Source organism: Pagrus pagrus (genome assembly GCF_965226575.1).
Source record: "Pagrus pagrus genome assembly, chromosome: 12".
Classification (NCBI taxonomy): Eukaryota; Metazoa; Chordata; class Actinopteri; order Spariformes; family Sparidae; genus Pagrus; species Pagrus pagrus.
Genome location: NC_140196.1, coordinates 22,481,596 through 22,502,185, shown reverse-complemented (window position 1 = coordinate 22,502,185; position 20,590 = coordinate 22,481,596). Strand labels below are relative to the sequence as shown.

The 20,590-nt window shown below is 41.7% G+C and overlaps 4 protein-coding genes across 4 annotated transcripts in view; 2 read left to right on the top strand and 2 right to left on the bottom strand.

The window, feature by feature from the left end:
* The window catches only part of LOC311266970 (phosphatidylinositol 4,5-bisphosphate 3-kinase catalytic subunit alpha isoform), a 149,107-nt gene extending 131,607 nt beyond the window's left edge, over positions 1-17,500 (top strand). Inside the window, exon 22 of the transcript XR_014623782.1 lies at positions 17,473-17,500. The gene's annotated coding sequence lies outside the window, so the exon portion shown is untranslated. The remainder of the gene's footprint in view (positions 1-17,472) is intronic.
* cpdp (CPD photolyase) lies at positions 1,541-7,722 on the bottom strand. The gene is made up of 10 exons (XM_084369431.1): positions 7,589-7,722; positions 7,090-7,436; positions 6,846-6,994; positions 5,700-5,882; positions 4,765-4,923; positions 3,961-4,159; positions 2,721-2,873; positions 2,428-2,549; positions 2,170-2,329; positions 1,541-2,069 (listed from the first exon to the last, which is right to left on the bottom strand). The coding sequence occupies exons 1-10, from the start codon at positions 7,606-7,608 to the stop codon at positions 1,921-1,923; spliced, it is 1,641 nt and encodes a 546-aa protein (XP_084225557.1). The 5' UTR covers positions 7,609-7,722; the 3' UTR covers positions 1,541-1,920.
* Positions 7,823-12,927, top strand: LOC311266837 (UAP56-interacting factor-like). Its single transcript, XM_084369432.1, has 9 exons — positions 7,823-8,024; positions 8,191-8,334; positions 8,437-8,600; positions 10,056-10,204; positions 10,514-10,586; positions 11,644-11,699; positions 11,877-11,951; positions 12,112-12,238; positions 12,344-12,927. Exons 1-9 carry the CDS (start codon positions 7,952-7,954, stop codon positions 12,443-12,445), a joined length of 963 nt encoding a protein of 320 aa, XP_084225558.1. The 5' UTR covers positions 7,823-7,951; the 3' UTR covers positions 12,446-12,927.
* LOC311266971 (TSC22 domain family protein 2-like) overlaps positions 14,518-20,590 on the bottom strand; it is a 29,336-nt gene continuing 23,263 nt past the window's right edge. Inside the window, exons 2-3 of the mRNA XM_084369721.1 lie at positions 17,800-17,851; positions 14,518-17,116 (exon numbers count right to left, since the gene is read on the bottom strand). Of these exons, the coding sequence (XP_084225847.1) occupies positions 16,751-17,116; positions 17,800-17,851 (418 nt within the window). The 3' untranslated portion in view covers positions 14,518-16,750. The remainder of the gene's footprint in view (positions 17,117-17,799; positions 17,852-20,590) is intronic.

The following is a 20,590-nucleotide window of genomic DNA, read 5'->3' as shown; positions in this document are numbered from 1 at the left end:
CTGAAATTTTGCCACTGTCTGTGTTTAAATGAATGTCATTGAGGACCTTGATAAGAGCAGTCTCAGTGCTGTGATGTGGTCGAAATCCTGATTGATTGATTGCCTTTTATTATCAAGTAATTGTTCAGCTGTTGAAAAACAGCTTTTTCGATGATTTTACTTAAAATTGGGAGGTTTGATATGGGCCTATAATTATTCATTACTGATGTGTCTTGCTGCAAAAGAACACCTTAATATGGTCCTTGTCAGCTTGTATACCAACGTAGTTCTTTAATTTAAGCCTGAATTTATTGTTAGACTGGTTGGGGGAGCACATGGAATAAGATGCATTCATGTTAACAACAGCACTGAGTCAGACAGCATTTCACTACCAACTCACTTCATGTTAAGATCTGTTGAATTTTTCTCATATAGTAGACACGATTACTGATGTACTGCTGAATCATGGTTTTTATTCTAAACACGGCTTTTGTGATTTTATGCAACACAATCTTATTTTCTCAGGGAGAATAAATCAAACTCAAATGGCCCTTCAAATTACTCAAAGTGCTGCTGCTTTTCATCCACCTGTCTTATCAAAAACTGAACCGCCATTTGAATTCAAATAGCCAGTATGATAGGGACTCATTTTCAGAGCTGGAGTCTTTAAACAGTTAAATTACAGTAGACCTCCAACATATCACACTTTAATAATTGTATTCCTTACAACCACACCAGCTGGTTTCAGCTAATTTGCACAAGAAAGCGGAATCTTTCTTTCCCCTGAAATGAACTAACATAATTAAAGAGCCTGTAGCATAGAGGAGGTATTGTAAAATGCATTGTTGCCTGAAGGGATCGTTTTTACCCATGACTATGAGTGCAGTTAATTAGGTTGGGTAGAAGGGTTGTGTTTCTGCACTTAATTACATTGAGGCTCAATAAAACCACTGTGATGTAACCCAGTCCCCACAAATACAAGCATGTGATACAATACATGTTTATATTTTAGGTTTCCCATTTTGGATTTAAGAGCAAACACGCCACGTCTATGTAGATTATTTTGAAAGAGGGAAGCTTTTAGATACAAAACTACAAAGTGTGGCTATGTTTGAAGTTTTGGGGAAGAAATTTTGATCAGAAGAGAAAGATCTTCACAGACTGATTTTTTTTTTTTGATGCCTAAACAAACTAAATAAACAATCTCTCTTTGTTGTCATGACTGAGTAAACTGAATAAACAAACTGACATTAAAGGACAACACAGTTTTACTTTGTTTATACGTGGCAGACCCTGACACCTTTCTAGGTTCAAACAGTGTTCTGGGACCTTATTTTCCTCTGAGAACAGCTTTTTTATTCAGTTATGGAAAAAAATAATATTTGAGTGTGTATGTTTACATCATTAATATTGTAATATTGTATTTTAAGTCTGAGTTTGAATCTCTTCTCCAAAAACTACATAGTGCCCCCTTTAAATCTCACTAAAATTTAAATGCAATGACATTGAAGTAATTGCGGGTGGATGTGTGCTTCTGAGTAAAGATAATCCAACAGGTCTGTTAAAGGCAACATAATGCTTTATTTCATGTCTTACAGTTGGACAATTGTAAAAGAATAAAAAAAAAACATGAACAGAAGTGGACAGAAAGAAAACAGCCTCCGAGTTCATCCAAGAACAGAATGTGTTGTGGAATCAGCTGTTGAAGCACAACCTCAAACAAGGCACCGTTTGTAAAAAATACAATTTTAAAAAGTGAAAGAAAATAATATCAGAGTGGCATAAAACAAAGTATTAAGCTTTTTCTGCAGTAACACAGTGTACAGTAAGCTACCCTTGATAAGCAAAATCCACTGAACAAATGCTCCCTGAGGTAGTAGGGGTATAGGACATGTGGGCTGTCAGGCATTTTATCACCATTCTTCAAACACAATCTCGGCTTCAAAGGTTTTTAGGAGAGTACGTTTTCTCGAACTGGGCGACGTCAAACTTCCGAAGGCAGCCTTTGTAGTTCATGTAGCGGATCTTTCCGAAAACAGGTCTCTCTGCCCAGCCCTGGTCGTGGACGCCACAAATGGACCACATGCAACCTACAGGAAGGGAACACGGTGGGGAGGGCATGAATAAGTGAGAAAATGTGTTCAGTATGTCAAGGGGCACAAATGACAATTTAATCTATAGAGCCCTCACCGACGAAGCCGTTAGGGTCCTGGCCATCCAGCTCGTAGCGATCGTTTAGGTACAGAGCAATTGAGAGCGCCTCCTCGGGTGAAGAGGTCCACTCCAGAATCTTTTTAGCCCAGTACATCCTCAGGAAACCGTGCATCTTCCCCTCAGTGACCATCTGGTACTGATGGAGACATGCAACAGACAGCAGTAAGAAACAAAGCTGAACACGAATAAGAAGGACACGGTGAGATCTGTTGTGTTTCAGACTAAATGTTGTACCTGAGCAGCGTTCCACAGTTTGTCGTGTGTCTTTGCTTTCTCCAGCTGCTCGCGGGTGTAGATATACGGCCTCTCGTCTTTGGCGTGATCTTTCAAGGTCTTCTGAGCCCACTCGTACGCTCCTGAGCGCCACAAACACATATGAAACAACAGTATTTTAAAGAAACAATCAAAAAACAAACGCTTCAGGAGCTGAACCATTTCAATCATTATCAATTAACACAAGTTAATTCAGACTGTGAGCACATGACTCTTCTGAATGATGTCACCAATAAGACACGATGTAAACTGACCCTCCACGCTGTCGTATTTCTCGTTGTAGAAGCAGAAGTTGTCAGTCAGCTCCCTGCGCACCACCAGCTCCTCGATGTAGGAGGAGACAGTCACACCTGCCTTCTTCCCACTGTGCTGAACCTGCAGCGCCACCCGCTGTGCTGACAGGTGGCCTGATGGGAGGAAGAAGAGATGCTTGAAAAGGATAAGACAAGAGGCAGACGAAGACGGACAGAATGAGGCGGCAATGATAAAAGGGCGTCTTCGCCAGCTCAGAGTTGGCATGAAGAACTTTCAAAGCTAACCTATTCTGTGATCTGGTGTCATGGTCGCTCTCTTTGAACTCAACTGAGGATGGTGAATATCTCAGCAACTTAAATAGCAACAAGGGGATGCTGATGCTCTCTGGATGACAGTGATGACCAGCCAACCTTTTCAAAAAACTCAGTGGTGAGCGTTGAAGCAGTTCTGAATAAATGGCATCCAGTGGTTTAATGGCAGCGTCTATTATGTTTCCATGAAATGAGCACGTTTAGTATTTTTGATTTATTTTTGTTTAAAACAGGTTCGTACAACTTTTTAACAGGTGACAGAGCTTTCTCTATCACTGCCCCCTCCCTCTGGAGCTCTCTCCACAAACACATCACAGACTGTCTTTAAGTATCATGAAAAGCTAATAAAATAAAATGTATTATTTTATTATTAAAATTAATCAAATCTGAACCCAAAATGCCCTGACTCTCGAAGCCTTGTTTGTCTAAATTGATGATATCATTTATGGTTTACAGGATTCCTTCATGCCAACAGCAATCAATATATACTGTCACTTTCTTTATTTTACCAGCTGCATATATTACCTTTATTTAATGTTGACTAGTTTTGACACTAGGAGGGAATAAACGAATATGATGATGGGATTGTTTCATTACAAATATTAAAAACACTTTTGGCTTGAGTGGTTCAGAGATCAGGGCTGTCCAAAGTGGGGCCCGTGGACCAGAGTTGGTACACCAGCCTCACTATTAAATGAATCAAAAGAAAATTATATAATGAATCACTACTTATGCTGTTCTATTTTTTGGGGGGGGGGAACTTGGCATCTAAGGACACCCAGAGAGACAAGTGAATATAAAAAAAATTAATTTAAAAGGAACTTTGAGGAAGATTGTCCGCACACACAAGTATGGAAGGAAATGTGAGAAATATGTTATAAAAGATTTTACTCAGGCATCAACTATCTTCATTCAAGGCACTACTGACCGAAGCGGAACCAGGGTGAGAGCTGGCTGAGGGCGGGAGCGTTTGGGTCGTTGCGTCGGGTGTCAAATATTTTAAGGCGTAAATCGATGAAGGACTCCAACATGTCCATGCCGGCTTTGGTTCCCGGCTTAGCCCACTCCGTCTCTCCAACTGTTCTGTCAACCTCCAGGGAGGCCAGGGTTTGTTCCCAGTCTACTGGCTGTAAGATGAAGGTGGGAGAAAAGACAGAGATTCAACAAAGGTCACAGCTGACAGTGATGAGCTAAAACGTACAGTCAGGCTTCATAGAGAACGGCAAACTTCAAAGAGAGGTAAAGAAAGTTCTGAGCCTCTTCACCTAGCCTACGCTATCAGTGAATGGCATATCAATCGCAGCACTGCAGTGGAAGTACACACTGCCGCAGCTTTTATATCTAGTGCTGGGAGGGAAATTTAACCTTCTGGACAGTCAAAAAAAAGTCTACAGTTTATATTAACTCATCAATAAATAATGTGCAGAGATGGAATAGCTGAAGGTTGACAGCAAGTGCTTTATTGCGGCAGTGTGACTCCCAAACTGAACCCATGAACGAGCTCACTGACAGCCATCTTTCCCTTGTATTGATCTTAGAAAACACTTCCAAAGCAATGAATATTTTTAGGAGAAGACAAATTATGACTGTTTTTTCTCCCCTCGCCCATCCAAAGGTCCTTGAATGTGACATAAAAAACAAACGTATGACTTCTTTCTTCTTCTGACAATGGCCCGCTTACTTTTATTCACAACAATCTTTCTGTGCCCTTCGCTGTCACTGCAGCACTTACTTTGGCGGTTCTTGCAGCTGTGTGGGGGTGTTTCTCTACCAGAGGAAAATCAGTGAGGAAGTCTGGCAAAATCTTGGTGATTTTTCCTCTGATGGTCCTGGCGGCGTACTCGAGTTTAGGCGAGGCCACCCAGCAGGGAACAACATTGTGGGCATCAACCTGTCAAGAGGAAAATGAGGTGTTTAACTCATAAACAGAAGAACAAAGAAATCCAGCCAACACGTATAAAAGGCAACACACATAAAATGAGAGGGAGGTCGATTACATTGTTTTTCATATTTGTTCTCTTGGGTGCACCAACGTAATGAGGACAACAAATAAAGCGAGGCCATAATCAGGAGACAAATTAAACAATAATACGCAACTGCAAACAACCAGAATGCAGAGCATCCTATCAACACTCTCTCCCCATCTGTTATACCCCTCATCCACTGGTCAAAAATCCCACATAAACCCTCTAAGATCAGGCTTTTGTGTGCAATGGTAATGTGTAAACTCTGCATTTGCACCCAGGTCAATGGACTCTGCAGTAGACGGTTTTTATCACCTCGGCTCAGCTTTGATCTAAAACATAAGACCCGGGTGATCCAGCTAACTTGAAGGGGGATAAAATAATTTAATCGTGCAGCTCGTCTAGACTTTCCATATCTTATTGAACCGAATGGTTTAAATTCTGACAGTGAAACGACTCATTTCGCGGGGGTTGTGATGTTCAAAATAATTTATCCATCGTTTTACAGACGCTTCTTTCACAATGGGTCTGTTGTTGTTTTCTCTTCTGTTACAACTGTTTCTGGCGTACAACGTAATGCTTCAGATAAAAATCACAGACGTGCTGCCTCGCCTGCGGGAAGTGGGAATGGGGCCGATAGGCACTTTTAAGCAGGTTGACCTGCTGCTAATTTTGGTGGAAAAGTGAGATCAGTGAGTTTTACCTGTATGAGGGGGATGTCCTTTGGAAGTTTCTTTTTGATGTCTTCCAACCACTGTAGGGGCTCTCTGAGGGGGGAGAAGTCCGTCACCACAGCCCCCAGGCCGCGGTCCGACACAAAGCCGGGGAGGACCTCCCCTGCTGTACCATGCAGCAAGTGGAACTGGATGTCCAAGCTTTTGCAGTCCTGTTTGGGAGGAGCAGAACAAAAAAGGTCAAACACATTTTGCCTTTACATCTGCCAGCCTGGCCCTACTTGGTATGACTCGGAATTTCACTCAGGTCTCCTGCACAGACACGAGTTGTGTATCGATTTGAGGGGGAGACGGGCGCTTGTTACAGTCACGAGACGTCACCGCAGCCCGCTTTATTGTCGTGGCCACGTCAGGCCATAAAACATCTCTGATGTAGGTGTGCTGTGTCCACATGTGTCCTTATCCAAAGAGTAGTCTTCAAGAATGTAGTCTTTAAAACTAAACAAACTAAATAAAGAAACTCTCTTTGTTTACATGACTGAATAAACAAACTGACCTTAAAAAGGACAACACAATTTCATACTGCATAACTTTGATTATATGTGGCGGACCCTGCCACCTTTCTAGCTTCAAACAGTGTTCTGGGACCTTATTTTCCTCTGAGTACAGCTTGTTTGTTCAGTAATTGAAAAAGTAAATATTTATTACCATATATATATATATATATATATATATATATATATATATATATATATATATATAAGTATATGTATATAAACATATTAATGTTATATATATATATATATATATATATATATATATATAAAAAACATTAATATTGTAAATATTAATATTCTGAGTTTGAATTTCTTCCCCAAAACTACATAGTGCACCTTTAATGATTGATACATTATAACTACAGACAATTACAAAATGACAAACGTCCATCTCAAGTCACCAGATTTGGAATCTAGAAGTTACCACAAGAGTTGTTTACTTTATTTAATTATTTTTAATTTTAAAAAGAAGAAATAAAGAGTTAAGTGATATTACTTTGAGCTGGCTGATTTACTAATGGACTGTAATGTTGTGATACATGTCTTTTCCATCAATCAAATGAATACTGCACTACTGTAATGTATGGCTGCAGTCAGAGGAAATCATGAAATCAGCACCTCAGCAACTTCCTCCAGACCTTTCAGCATAAAGCTGTAATGTCTCAGAGTGGACAGCTCTGACTTGGGGACGTTCAGGCAGGCACAGACGTGCAGAGGAAGCTTCTCCTTCACAGCGAGCCGCTGGGCGTGGATCAGAGCCCAATTATCTGAAAACACAGAGGCGACACACAGACACATGTTGTAGGAGGACAATAAAACAGGCTTCTTATTGCACTGCTGCCTGCTGCTTTAAGTGATTTACCTTGTACTCTGTGGTCTCTTGACATCCAGTACAGGACCCCCTCTGAGCCCTGCTTCATTTTCTCAGTGTCAGATATAACACGAAGACGTTTTTTGTTCAGTTTCATCTCCTTCTCGTCGGTCCTCTGCTGCTGCAGGAGGTCCTGCAGCCAGCCCGGAGCCCGCTCCCTCTTCTCCTCCTTCACGGGAGCCACTTTCTGCTGCTTGGCTCTTGGCCCGGCGGCCGCAGATTTTGTCTTGCGTTTCTTGTCAGACATGATGGTTTGACTGGTGAATACTGAGGCTGACCTCTGGTTACTTTGTGCAACAAGCCTCAACAATGGCCTCGGTGCAAAGGAAATGAATGAGCTGCAATGAAAAGAGCGGAAAAACTCAAAAACACAACAGAAACCAAACATTACGACATACCATTATGTAGACAAAATGCATGAAGAAACCACATACTAATTTATAAGAACAAATGCCGACGACGCTTAAGAAGCTGTGAAGATGCAATTTACCTCCAAAAGCAGAAAAACATACAAGGAGTCAAAGTCTTGAGGGAGTCTGAAGGACAGGAGAGGCAGCTGGTTCTGGTGGGAGTCCGGTTATCCTGTGCCGCCCGTGTTTCCCTTTATGCAACCACTTACATGAGCACGCGGCTGTGTAGCTTTCGTAACACTGTTTTCATCTCATTTAACTGCATTACCCACAATGCAGCCGGAATGTCTTCACAGCGCTGTCGTTTACGCTCGGAGGAGGGTCGGCTCGTGCCCGTAGCGTAGTGGCTAGCCTTAAAAAGGGACTGACTGCTGCTGCCACGGCTGTGAGCTATTATTGTTTTCCTCCGTGCACTGCGGGAAAGTCTGTCGTTGTGCTAAAGTATGAACAGAGATACTTTTACAGGAGGCCGGGGGAAGAAACCAGCGGCTCCCGATAAAGTCGACATGTCATTAGGTAAGCTCCTCGACGACTAACACAAACGTTACTAAAATAGGAGACTAAGCTAATGTTACCTACTCACTGCTGGGAGGTTGTCAGCAGCTAGCTAGCTAGCTAAATGGGTGTCATATGAGCATTCAGACTCCCTTGTTTATCATTTCTCCTCCTGTAAATTTCACAGACGACATCATTCGGTTGAACAAAAAAGAGCAACAGTTAAAAAGGAGACAGGCCAGTGTGAACCGCCGACCAGTCAAGAAGAAGAAAGGCCGTTTAGCCCAAGTAAAGGGAGTTACGCCAAGGACTGCTGGAGCGGTCCAGAGAGGTGAGTGCTAACATCTTCTCCCCTGTTGTTTCCTCGTTTACTAACCTTATTTTTTATTTCAGCTATATACGTGTGTAATAGGGCTAATGTTATCTTTACCAGGAGGTATCGTGCCCCGGGGTGGAGCACCTAAATTAAGAAACAGAAGAGTTCCTCCACCACCGGTCCGACGACGGGGTCAAGGGGTCATCACAGGGCTGGCGGCCCGGAGGCCAGCTGCCCTGCTGAAGCGAGTCGGCACATTTAACAGAGCAGCAACCAACCAGGTAATGGAGGAGGCAATCAGGCATGTGTGTGCCTGGGCTCTCAAACATAGATGTACACTGTTGGATACGCATCTCGGAAAGTTTGAGAAAACTTTGCTACAGGAATTGACGTCATATGACGCTCAAACATGGCAGCATTAGATCTGGGCTATATGGCCCATATGGCAATATATTTAGGATATATTGAGATATATGATATATATCTCAATATTTTGAAGTCTCCCCAAGAGGACTTCATAAATGCTAGCATGCAAGAACAAAATTAAGAATCATCATACCTCTATAATATTGACATTACAGCATTACTGTAGGGATGACTATTGGTACTTTCACAATAAATGAACACAGATATTTTTGAGAAACAATCATCAGTGATGTGGGTATAATGACTAACTAGCCAGAGTAAAAGCAAGCATTGGACCAACTAGAACAGTCTGGTTGGTTGAGAAAATTACTTTACTGTAATGCAGCCTTTAAAACCAGGAAAAGACAACACTTGTGTCATATCACGACATAACGATATCCCAAATCTAAGATGATATATGGTCTCATATCATGAAAGCAATAGAATATCAATATGTTGCCCACCCTTATCAAAGATTAACCAATTAATATTGAGAGTACAATCAAACCTGATCAACTTCTGCAGGACCCTGTCTGCACTAGCTGTCAAAAGAGACAGAGCTTGAGTACTCTTCAGTAAGCTGTTCTATACTCTACCAGCTTTAGTGACCTGTCCTTCATCATACCCAGAGGCAGAGATTTCTTCACATCCCGTTGCCTGGCAACAGATACCAGCGGCCGCCGTCTGGCATCCAGGAACCGCTTACTCACTTCGTTAGCTGCCCCCGATGTTGTCTGCTCCATACGACCCTAGAAATGTTTCCATTTTGTTTCCCGGCCTAGAAATGTGATTTATTCAAGGCCAGTAGGGCTCGATGAGAATATCAGTGGATGTGATGTGAACTGCCACAGACAACCACAGCAGCCTTAGTTGTTCTTCTCTTTTCCTATCAAACATCATCACTTAATATTCTGTAATGTTATCCTGTTTGAGGATTCAAAGAGTCGAAGATGAAGCGGCTGAGCTCCATTTTATAAATGCAAATTTGAGTTGTGGCTTTGTTTTCAGTGCATATAAAAATGCCCTTTATACAGATGGATATTTAAATGGGTGTGTTTTGTGAAATCAAGTATTGATGCTGGTTTTGAAACATGGAAAATGGCAAAAGAGAAAAAAGATTTCTGATTTTTAACTCTGCCTTTGCACATGTGGTGCCTTTAGTTGCAAGTCATCCCTCCTCTCTCTCTCTGTTTCTTGTCATGTCTTCAGCTGTCCTATCAATAAAGGCACAAAAAGGCAGTAAAGTAAAATAAATGAATAACTAAGGTTTGCTTCCACTGTTTTGCATTTGGTCACACTGTATCTGTTCTCCACTGCACTTCCTTTTTCAGAAAACAAGACAGAAAAAAAAGCCCTTTATTCAACGCCCTGAAGCCCAGTACGGGAAGCCAGAGGTACAGAGGAGGCCGTACAGGCAGCCCGATCCGCAGAGAGGCCAGAATGTAACATCGGTCAGGAGACCTTTTCAGCTGCAAAGGAGGTGAGAACACCTTTTTATAAATAACAGCTTGTGTACGGCCCCACGGCACTCTTGTGTTAATGTATAGTCCTCTCTGAAAACAAGGAGAATAGTGGGAGTGGTGTAAGAACTCAGTGTCTGCCTGTTTTTTCAACTATTTAATTACACACACGACTAAGTTTTAAGAGGTGTAATGTAGAAAGATCTAAAGGTTCTACTTTATGTGGTTAAAACGGCATTGTATACAACATCGCACAAAGCACACTGTAATAGGCCTACATTGAATACACAGCTGTGTTTCAATACTGTTTTTGTGTTGCACTCATGCAGACCACTGCCACCTGTCCAGCAGGCTCAGAGGGAGGCACGTCAGGCCACGTTTCTTTTTCGCAGAGGAATCAAGGTACACGATTTTAGATTAGCCTGAATGTGTTGTAGGTTTTCTACTAACATACGGTATTTACAGTATAACCTGTTTTTATCTAGTAGATTCAAAAGACAGTTCACCCCAAATCAAACATGTGTTTCTTCTTATCTAGAGTGCTTTTTACCTATCTATCTAGACAGTTTTGAGTTTTGGAGATATTGCCTGTAGAGATGTCTGCCTACTCTTGAATGTAATTGAACTAGATGTTATCGTCCTGCGGTGCTCAAAGCGCCAAAAAAATACATTTTAAAAACACAGCAGCAATTTCTCTTTCCAGAAATCATGAGTCGGATTCTCAAGACCTTGTTTTGAACAGTTTCATATTGAAACTACTCTCTTTACCGAACTCCACCCGGCAACTGTATCACCCCGCAGAAGAAACGCTTCTGCTAATGGATGCAGGATGTAAACATTAAGGCCCTGGTCACACACACATGAAAGCAAATCACCTGATTTTCACCTCAGTTAGCTGGTTTGTTGTCAGTTTGAGGTCTCTGCTGCTGGCTTTGGCTGTGACTTCTGTGGTCAAAGTTCACACGAAACCAAGATGCAGACGCCACATGCAAATATTTATCTTTTTGCCCTTTTGCTTGCTTAGAATGGAAGTGAATGGGAGGCGAATGTTGATTTCACGTATATGAAACCGTATCAATCTCGACTGAGCTGAGCTAACACGGAAAATAAAATGGTTCCAACATAAAACGGCTCACAGCGAGGTCTGTGGATTATCTTGAGTAACCGTGTCTAGAAAGAGACGTTGTTGTTGAATTTTTCAAATGTATTTTTTGACACTTGAAGCACCACAACACAATGCAATCTAGTTGTATTCCAGGGAAGTCAGACATCTCTTAAGCTGAAATCTCAAAATTCTCACACCGAAACAACGTAGATGGATAAATGAGACTTCAGGAAGGAAAATTATGTATTTTTCAATTTTGGGGTGCACTATTCCTTTTAAAGACTTAAAACTGTCATTAATCTGAATGTCAATACACCAGTGTTTATTCTTCATGTTCATTGCCCCATATCGCAGGTGCAGGCCCAGGTGCAAAAGCCAAACCCTCGCACTCCTCCGGTCAGAACTCGACAGTGAGTATTCTTGATAAAATGCTTTAACTGCCTGTATTACTCTGCTGTATGTGCATGTGTGAAGCTGAGGGACTCACACTGAGGGGATGAATCATTTGGAGGGAAAAGAAGACAGTTTGTCATTTTAGGGTCAGTGTCTGGTGCATTTGAAGTACAACTCTTCTGTTTATCCACCAGGTGGCGCACATCAACAACCAGCAGTGGAATCTTGACTGTTTCAATTGACAACCCCACAGCCCTGACTCAGCCTGAGTAAATATCACAAACCCTGCAGACATTCTTTGCACATTGTTGTTTTTATTTAGGATATCATCTTGATAAGCACATTTACAAATTCATTTTTTGGAATTTGGAAATATACATGATGGTGTCCACACCTCAATCACTGACTTACTGTGTGTCTTCTTCGTAGGCCTCCCTCTGCCTGGACCCTTCATCCCCCGGCTGTCGCCTCTGCTCCTGTCAAGGTGGAAACGGTGGAGAAGAAAATCCCAAAAGGAGTGCCTCTTCAGTTTGACATCAACAGCGTTGGGAAACCGGTGAGAGCATGTTACTTAGATTTCTGTATGGCTGTCTCTTTGTATCTCCATACTGTCTCAAAAAAGTGCGCTCACATGCTACTGGTGTACTTTTTCTCTCCTCAGCAAACATCGATGACCTTGAACGAGCGATTCCGCATCCTAAAGGATCGACGCACTGCCACAGCACAAAGCACAAAAGGCAGCCGGTTTGTGACCGTGGGTTAGCCGGCAAGAGGACGCTGGCTAGTGCAGCTTAGAAGCCCCTTTATCCTGCTCAGACCCACACAGTGAACCCCACCTTCCTGACGGATGGGATGTGCTGACCCGCTGACTCACTTTACCAATGGGAAGGAGGGCAGGCATGGGACGCGCAAGTGCAACGAGCACAAGAGCTCAACTGAGAGCCCATATGAACGAGTGTCAATGGAAGAGTTTGTTTTAAAATGAGTTCCCATTCATTGTCCATATCATTGTACTCCACTGTTTGTATTGTGGATGTCCTATACTGGGAAGGAAAGAGCCTTTTGTCGTCTTTGGACTTGGAATGGTTTACACTATTATGGAGACTGCTTGGAGGTATTTCTTTTCAGAGAAGAACGCTATGTATTTGCTAGGGTGGCCCGTATGTTCTCAATACCCTTTTTTGACATTTTTGAGAATTGTTTTGTAAAGTTTCTTCAAATAAATACATTTCTCTTAAAAATCTGGTACAGCTTCAAGTCAGTTTGTAGCACAGCAGCTCTGAAAAGCTTCTTCTGCTGTCAAACAGTGCCATCTGGCTGTGAAACAGAAACCAGCCACCTTCTTGGTAATGTTTTTATGTATCCAGAGTCACTCACTCATCTTCAGCATCTTTAAAATTGCATCCTGGTGTTGGTTTATAAACGGTACAAAGAGGAGCCATTAAAATTCAATGCTCTATCAGAGCAGTTTGAGCTTCCAGAAGTTGGCATATATTTCAGGTAGTTTTCCAGTGAACAGTAAGAGCTCTCGAATATTGCAACCAGAAAATGAGTTGTCAGCTATTAAATAAATCAACAACTATTTAGATAATCACTTAATTTGTTTAAATATTTTTATTATTTCTAAAAAGTGTCAAAATTCTGATTCCAGCTTCTTAAATGTGAATATTTTCTGGTTTCTTCACTCCTCTCTTAGTAAACTGAATATTTGGGTTGTGAGCGAAACAAGACATTTAATGACGCCATCTTGAGCTTTTGAAAACAGACATTTTACAGACTAAACAATTAATCAAGAAAACACTTGACAAAATAATCAACAATGAAAATAATCATTATTTGAAGTCCTATTTTGTAAACTACTTGTATTAAAGGAGCTCTGTGGAAGTTAGTTTATGTTATAGGGCTCCATTTCTAAACTAACATTAGCTACTGCTGCTCTCTGTTAGCGGAGCAGAGAGAGGCACTCAAGAATGTGCATAAAGTCACATCTTTTGGACTCGCAGAAAATCCAACCCGTGTCCTTAACAGAGATCCACAGTCCATCAGCATTAAAGGTGCAATATGTAACAAACGGCATCCTGTTGACCAGTATATCCCCAGAATAACCAGCTGCTGCTAAATGTAGCTAGTAAGCCTAGTTAGCACCGGGGAAGTGGTTGTTCCACTTCCACAGGAGCTTTGGACCAGGATGGGCCAGGGCTAACTGGTTTCAGTATATATCCTTGCAACATAATACATAGATGTCAGAACTGTTCTTTCATCACACACCGTTGCTAATTTTAGTTATTTTGTTTCATTATTTCAACTAAAATTCCTACATACACGCATGAATTGGCCACCTGTTGAATTCATACTCAAAGCAAGTAGGGAGCAGCATATCAACAGAGTAACTGCTAACTGTAGCTGCCATTAGCTAGTTAGCTCAGTTAGCCATGAAGCTAGTAGTCCAGACTGTATTGGTGTTTACACCGCTTGCACAGGAGCTTTAGAGCAAGGCTGGGGCTAGCTGGTTAGCATGCTAATTTCGCTGCAAGAGCAACACAACAGACGGCATAATGTCAAAACTGTTATTTCTTCACATTCTGTTGATGATTTTAGTTCATTTTGAACATTTTTAACTAAATTCCTACATAATGCCCCTTAAACACTTAAAATCAACCACAGGCGTGTATAGGCAACTAAGAGAGACAGGAACATTCTCATTTTTCACATCATCTGCTCACACATGGTCAATAACAAACTTATTAATACATGTAAATCGCTACAAATTGTTAAAGAGCCCTGTTAAACTATTTTCTAGACCTTTGTGAGAAAAGAAACAGACATAACTTGGAATCTGAATATTGCTTTTATTTAAATACATTAAAATTTGCAATGTAACAAAACTATTGGCATATGAAATTCAAACACCATTTAAATGAACAAAACATGGCTCACTTCATTTTTCTGTGACTAGTGTCAGTAACACTAGGTTATTTTTCTCTCTGCCCACTCTCTGCTCTGCATTGTTTTCCCCGCATTTACACTGTTCACAGACTATCTTACAATACGAGTGCTGAATAAAAATGAGGTAAGAAAGTGGTTTGAAGATTACAGATCATGCAGAACATGCTGAACAGCAACAAAATATTTTGTGAAGGAGGAAGTAACAAAAAAAAAAAAAAAAAAAGAAAATACATGAGTGTGCATTTAAAAATAATCAATTTACACAGCTTTTGCATCTTTGGTTACAAAGTAGGTTGAATGATTTCACAGCTTTCCCCCCCTGGCCCCCTCAGGAAAAACATCGGGAAAAAAAAAAAACATGAAGGAGGCGGGTATGGCAACACTAATTCACTTTTAGAGAGGACTACAACCGAACTGAATCTTCATCCAACACCTTCTGCAGGCTCACGTTTAAGATTTGATGTCAGCAGGTGAACAATCACCCATCAAGGCTCTTAATACTTTATACTATACAATAATGTACATTCAGACTGGAGCTACGAATTGGCAATTGCAGAGTAAATTTTGAGTTAGTGTTAAACGTTTGTCAGAATTTCTTTGTTTTTGCCTGCATCTTTAAAGGAAAAGTTCACCTAAAATGAAAATTCAGTCGTTATCTACTCATTCCCATGTCGATGGAGAGTCGGGTGAAGTTTCGCAGTCCACAAAACATTTCTGGAGCTTCACAGCAACAGAGATGCAGCATTCAGATAACAGCTGAAGTAGATGGGGACTTGTTTTAGACATGAAAAAACAACTGAAACAAATAATAATAAAATGTCTCCATACAGTTTAGCTGGTGTAATCAAAGTCATCGGAAGTCCTGAGATACCAAACCGATTTGAAATGACCTTATTTACACCCTTTATGCGTGGATGAGCTGGTGTACCCACTTCAGCTGGGGCGCATGCTAACACTTTTAGCAAAGCAGCTACAGTGAAGAGTTCCACTTTCAGAGGGGTGAATGATGTCTTATAAGATCCATTTGGGATTGTGGGGCTTCCGTAGACATGGACTACGCTGGTTGAGCTGTATGGAGCCATTTTATTAACTTTTTTCTGCAGTTTTACTAAGTTTAAAAAACAAGCCACCATCTACTTCAATGCTGCAACTCCAGGAGCTCCAGAAATGTTTTGTGGACTGAAAAACTTCACCCGACGTTCCATCAACATGAGTAGATAACGACTGAATTGTCATTTTTAGGGGAATTTATCCTTTAACAAGTAAATGTAAGGCATTGCCTCTGGGAAGTACAGCCAATCTGTTGTGAAACACTGTAAAATAAAAGAGGAAACGAGTCACCGGGCTATTGTTAAACAGGTTTCATGAAATTGTTCATTTATGAAAATAGCAGCCCCGTAATAAATAAAAACACTTAACAGTAGAACTCAAAAGACCGATGCAAAGGTTGGACTTGATGTAAAAGTAACGGCAGCGGTGTGGCGCTCCGGGAAGAACAAAAAAAAAACAAAAAACAAAACAGACTCTCTCCCACTTCTTACTTTACAACATGAAACAGCAAGGCTAAAAATACCCCTGTACCCACTCGGTTATCTCTCATTTAAAAAAATAATCACTCTCTTTTTGACAATCAGTCTCGTTTGTTTTGTCCCTTATGTGAGGCGGACCCCTCCCTCTCCTCACCCACGCTTTGAGCAGGCCTCAGGTCAGGTCGCAGGCCGGTCTGAAGACACCCTGTCCACCACATGTTGGACCCCGCAGTCAACCGATCCGGGAACACAGCCAAGATGGAAAAAAGAACAGAAAAACACCCTGACCTTCCCTGACACTCTGCCTCTACACACACGCTCTCTGTCTGACTCTCTTTCTCTCTCTTGATGATTGCATTAACACTGGAAAGGCCCACAGTACAGATGCACACACACTTACATTTCACAGTCACACTTGCGCACACGCACGCACGCGCACACACACAAGCACTGTACTTCGTGGTCAAGCTGGTGGCTAAGAAGACAAAGTTTTTTTTTTCTTCTTTTTAATTTCACATACACTAATTGTAATAAGTTGTAGAGAAGATGCTCTTCTTTTTTTCCCGCCCCATGCGAAGCAGGGCAGATGCACTTCAAGCGGAGGTGACGTTGGGTTGCTGTTGTTGCTGTTGGCCGGGATCGAGCTGAGGCTGTGTCTGGAGCTGCTGGGGTTTGGGGTGGTGCTGGAGCTGGGGGTGTGACTGCGGCTGCGGCTGAGGCTGAGGCGGAGGCTGGGCCTGTTGCTGGGGCTGGCTGAGTCCTTGCTGTGGAGGCGTGGCGCCTGAACCGGCGGTCGACTGGGCGGACAGCTGAGACAGCTGCTCGCTGTTGGCCAGGGATTTCAACACAGCGTTCTCCTTCTCCAGCACAGAGTTCCTCTCGTACAGCTCCTTGATCTGCTCCTTTAAGACCTCCACCTCTTCGCGCACGGCATACATCAGATGGCTTTTCACTAGGTCCTGTGGGAGAGGAGGAGCGTGACGTGAGACAACATATGGGAGCTGACCAGAGGCGGCAGAGTCACAAAGAAGCTGATTTATCACGGTCAGACAAGGACATAAGAGTAACAGCTACAGGGTCTGTTTGTTCATGTAGTCACTCTAGCTGATTGTTCAGCACGTGTTAATGCCTAACAGAAATATAAAGACCCTGTAGTTCTTATAAGCAGGCAAACAAGTCAAAACAGAAGAACCAAAAGGACTTGAATTCAGCACCATGAAACAGTGTATAGATGTTGCACTATTTCAAATGGGCACTATGTAGTTTTGTAGAAGAAATTAAAATTCAGATGTTTAATATTTACAATATTAATGAGGTAATAATACAAACTCAGAAATATTTATTTTATCCATAACTGAATAAACAAGCTGTTCTTAGAAGAAAACAAGCCAGAACACTGTTTGAAGCTAGAAAGGTGGCAGGGTCCGCCATATATACTAAACAAAGTAAAACAGTATGAAATTGTGTCGTCCTTTAAGGTCAGTTTGTTTATTTAGTTTATTCAGTCACAAGTTTGTGAAAAAAAAAAATCAATGAAGTCAATGAAGATTCTTTTCTTCCCCAAAACTACATCATGCACGTTTAAATTAAATGACAAAACTTTACTCAGCAGTGTACGATCAACGACAAAAGGATTACTCACCATTGCCTGTTCAATTTTATTATCAATGGCAGCAACGTTGGTTCCGGAGGCCCTGTGAGAAAGAAAAGACATGTTAGGATTTATCTCATGGGTTTTAACAGTTTCAAGAGGAGAGTCTCTCTTCTACTCTCAGCACCCTTCTTCTGCTTTCTTGTCCCTGACAGATAGTTAAAGCAGAAAATACTGCAAAACACACGAGAGAAGGAGAATCGTAACTGGAAACACATAATTAATGAATGATACGAAACAGACAAGACGCTGGTGCTCAATTAACCAAACCACATGCCATGTGGCCCACCACAGGAATCTAGGGCAAGCAATGTAAAATAACCTGTCACCACTCCTTGGTCATACTACATACATTACAGCTCCAATCTAGGTCAGGTCAGAGTGTGGTGCAGAAAGAGAAAAGCTAGGCTGCAGGCCCGCAGTTAGTGAGAATAATGCATTAGTTTAGCGTGGAGGTGTGGGAGGGTCTCCGATGACCCCCGACAACCCCAACAGGTAGAAAGACGAACACGAGGTGTGAATGTGTGGCTTCGATGACCTCATTCTGTTGGTCTGATCTCAATCCATTCAGAATTTGTTGCATTTCCAGCACAATTCAAACATGTCTGAGTGCCTGCTGCTGTGTCTGCAGGGTTACCAGCACATTCTTTAATGGGCAACTGAAGTTCACACATTCATTTTATAAGCCTTTAAAAACTCATTTAAGGATAACGTTTGAGTATAACTGTCTGACACACACCAATAAAGATCTTCTATCACAGAAATGTTCTTCCACTGAGTCTAATAACTGTGATGACTCTAAAAGTTCATTAACATGAGACTTCAGATCATTAACCGTCATTGATGGAGCCGAAAAGAAGATTATGGTTAAGTACTTCGCTTTAGAAGTTAGAACAATGTCTGCGTGCGCGGTCCCCGAGAGGCACGCGGTCCTGTGCGGACAGTCACGCAGATCTTCCCCCCTCCCCTCGTTACCTGCGGCGAACGTGAACGGACAGCAGCGGCTCGCGGGGCGCGTGTCGGGTCAGGTCCCCGGAGCAGCACGGTGGTTTGTAGGAGAACGTGCACGGCATGGCGCTGACCGCTGCTGGAGCCACATCGGCGGAGAGAGACAAAGTCCGCCGGAGTGAACCGGAGCCGGTTCAGTTGGGTGACTGTGACCGTATTTAGAAAGATGAAACATAAACCGACGGGCGGAGAAGTGAGAGGAGCTGACAGGAGGCGGAGAGACTCCTGTGACATCTCTGCTCCGCCCGCTCCATACTGACTGCAGCCTGGAGGAGCACTGTACGGAGGCCCAGGAGTGCCAAGATTGAGTTAACGTCAGTTCGCGTAGTTTAATGTGAATCCAGTCACAAACGGGCCAATAAACGGGCTGCATGATTAAATGAATCAAACTGAAGCCTTTATTAATAAAGTAATGTTTTGTTAAATTATATGTAGGCTATATTAAAAATGTTCTCATTTCAATGTACTGTATCTCAATGTACTCATTTTTTAAAATTTAATTTAACGTTACTGCAAAGTGAGAGATATTTTCATTTACAGTTTGTTAGTCAACTAGTGGCTTCATTTTTCCCCCATTAAGGGATTCAAACTGCTGTGAAGCCGACAAAGTGTTTGGTTTTGCGGGTTTTTGTTAATAAACCAAAGTACTGGAAAATTGTGACCTACTAGAACCAATGACAATGCCGTTTATGATCATTTGTGGAGTAATGCAATAAATGTAACGGGATTACTTAGGATACAAAAAAAGGCAACTGTATTCTAGTAAAGTTATCGTATATAAAAGATGTAATTAGATTACAGATACATTTAGTGAAAAGGGGGATTACTACCAGGATTACAATGTAACAATAAAGAATGATCTACTAGTCTGTAAACATGCACATGCAATGCAACAATTCACAAAGATCCACGAGTCTCACACATCACTCTGGTCTTGAGTGAAACCAAATACACTTTGGATTATTATACTTCAGATTAAAATATTATATTGAATTTCTCTTGTATTTATTAGCATGTTTGTTATTGAGGTAGTCCAAAAGTAATCAAGTTACATTACTTTCATATTGTGATACTTGGATCACGTTACTGACTACATTCTTTAACAGGTAATTAGTAACTATCGGAATACATTTTTAAAGTAACCATCCTAACCAGGTAGAAAAGCCCTCCATCACGTACCAGCTTAGATACGTAATCTTCTTTTATGATGCTATTTTAAAGTGTAAAGAAAGCCAGTGAGAGTTCATCCTCTGGGAACCATGAATGTCAGTATAAAATGTATAGGAAGTCCATGTAATTTAGTTGTTGGCATCAAAATTATTGCCCAAAATTATAGCAGATGTATCCTTTTGGCAAGTAACAAAAAATTGCATTGCTCAAATGCCAAAGATTTGTTTGAGATCATTTTGAGAAAGTGTCACCATTAATTGGTTTCTACACAAGAGGGCACTGCCAAGCCAACTTTCCCAACTTTAAAATGTTTCACGGTGCGCTCAGGAGGCCAGGACATCAGATAAGGCTGCCTATAGCCTACCCCCGAGGACATGATGTTCTGTTCCTCAACACCATCTAATTTTTGTGTGCGCAGGGCCAGAGGAAGCACTCAGTAGATCGTTATCAGCGGGAAGGACCGGGGAGGGAATGTTCCCCATACCTCTGCTCCTATACAACGCTGTCACTCACATACACTAATGCCTTTGATCTCTGTCAGACATGGCGGTGTCTTACATACGTACATCTCACAATGAACAAGGCAGACATGTGTTGACAAAGA

Coding starts and splice junctions, on each gene's coding strand:
- cpdp (XM_084369431.1), bottom strand. CDS start 7,608: ATGTTTTTCTGCTTTTGGAG. Junction 7,437..7,588: donor ATGTTTTTCTGCTTTTGGAG/GTAAATTGCATC, acceptor TTTTCATTGCAG/CTCATTCATTTCCTTTGCAC. Junction 4,160..4,764: donor CAGCTGCAAGAACCGCCAAA/GTAAGTGCTGCA, acceptor TTCATCTTACAG/CCAGTAGACTGGGAACAAAC.
- LOC311266837 (XM_084369432.1), top strand. CDS start 7,952: ATGAACAGAGATACTTTTACAGGAGGCCGGGGGAAGAAACCAGCGGCT. Junction 8,601..10,055: donor ACAGAGCAGCAACCAACCAG/GTAATGGAGGAG, acceptor TTCCTTTTTCAG/AAAACAAGACAGAAAAAAAA. Junction 11,700..11,876: donor CCTCCGGTCAGAACTCGACA/GTGAGTATTCTT, acceptor TTTATCCACCAG/GTGGCGCACATCAACAACCA.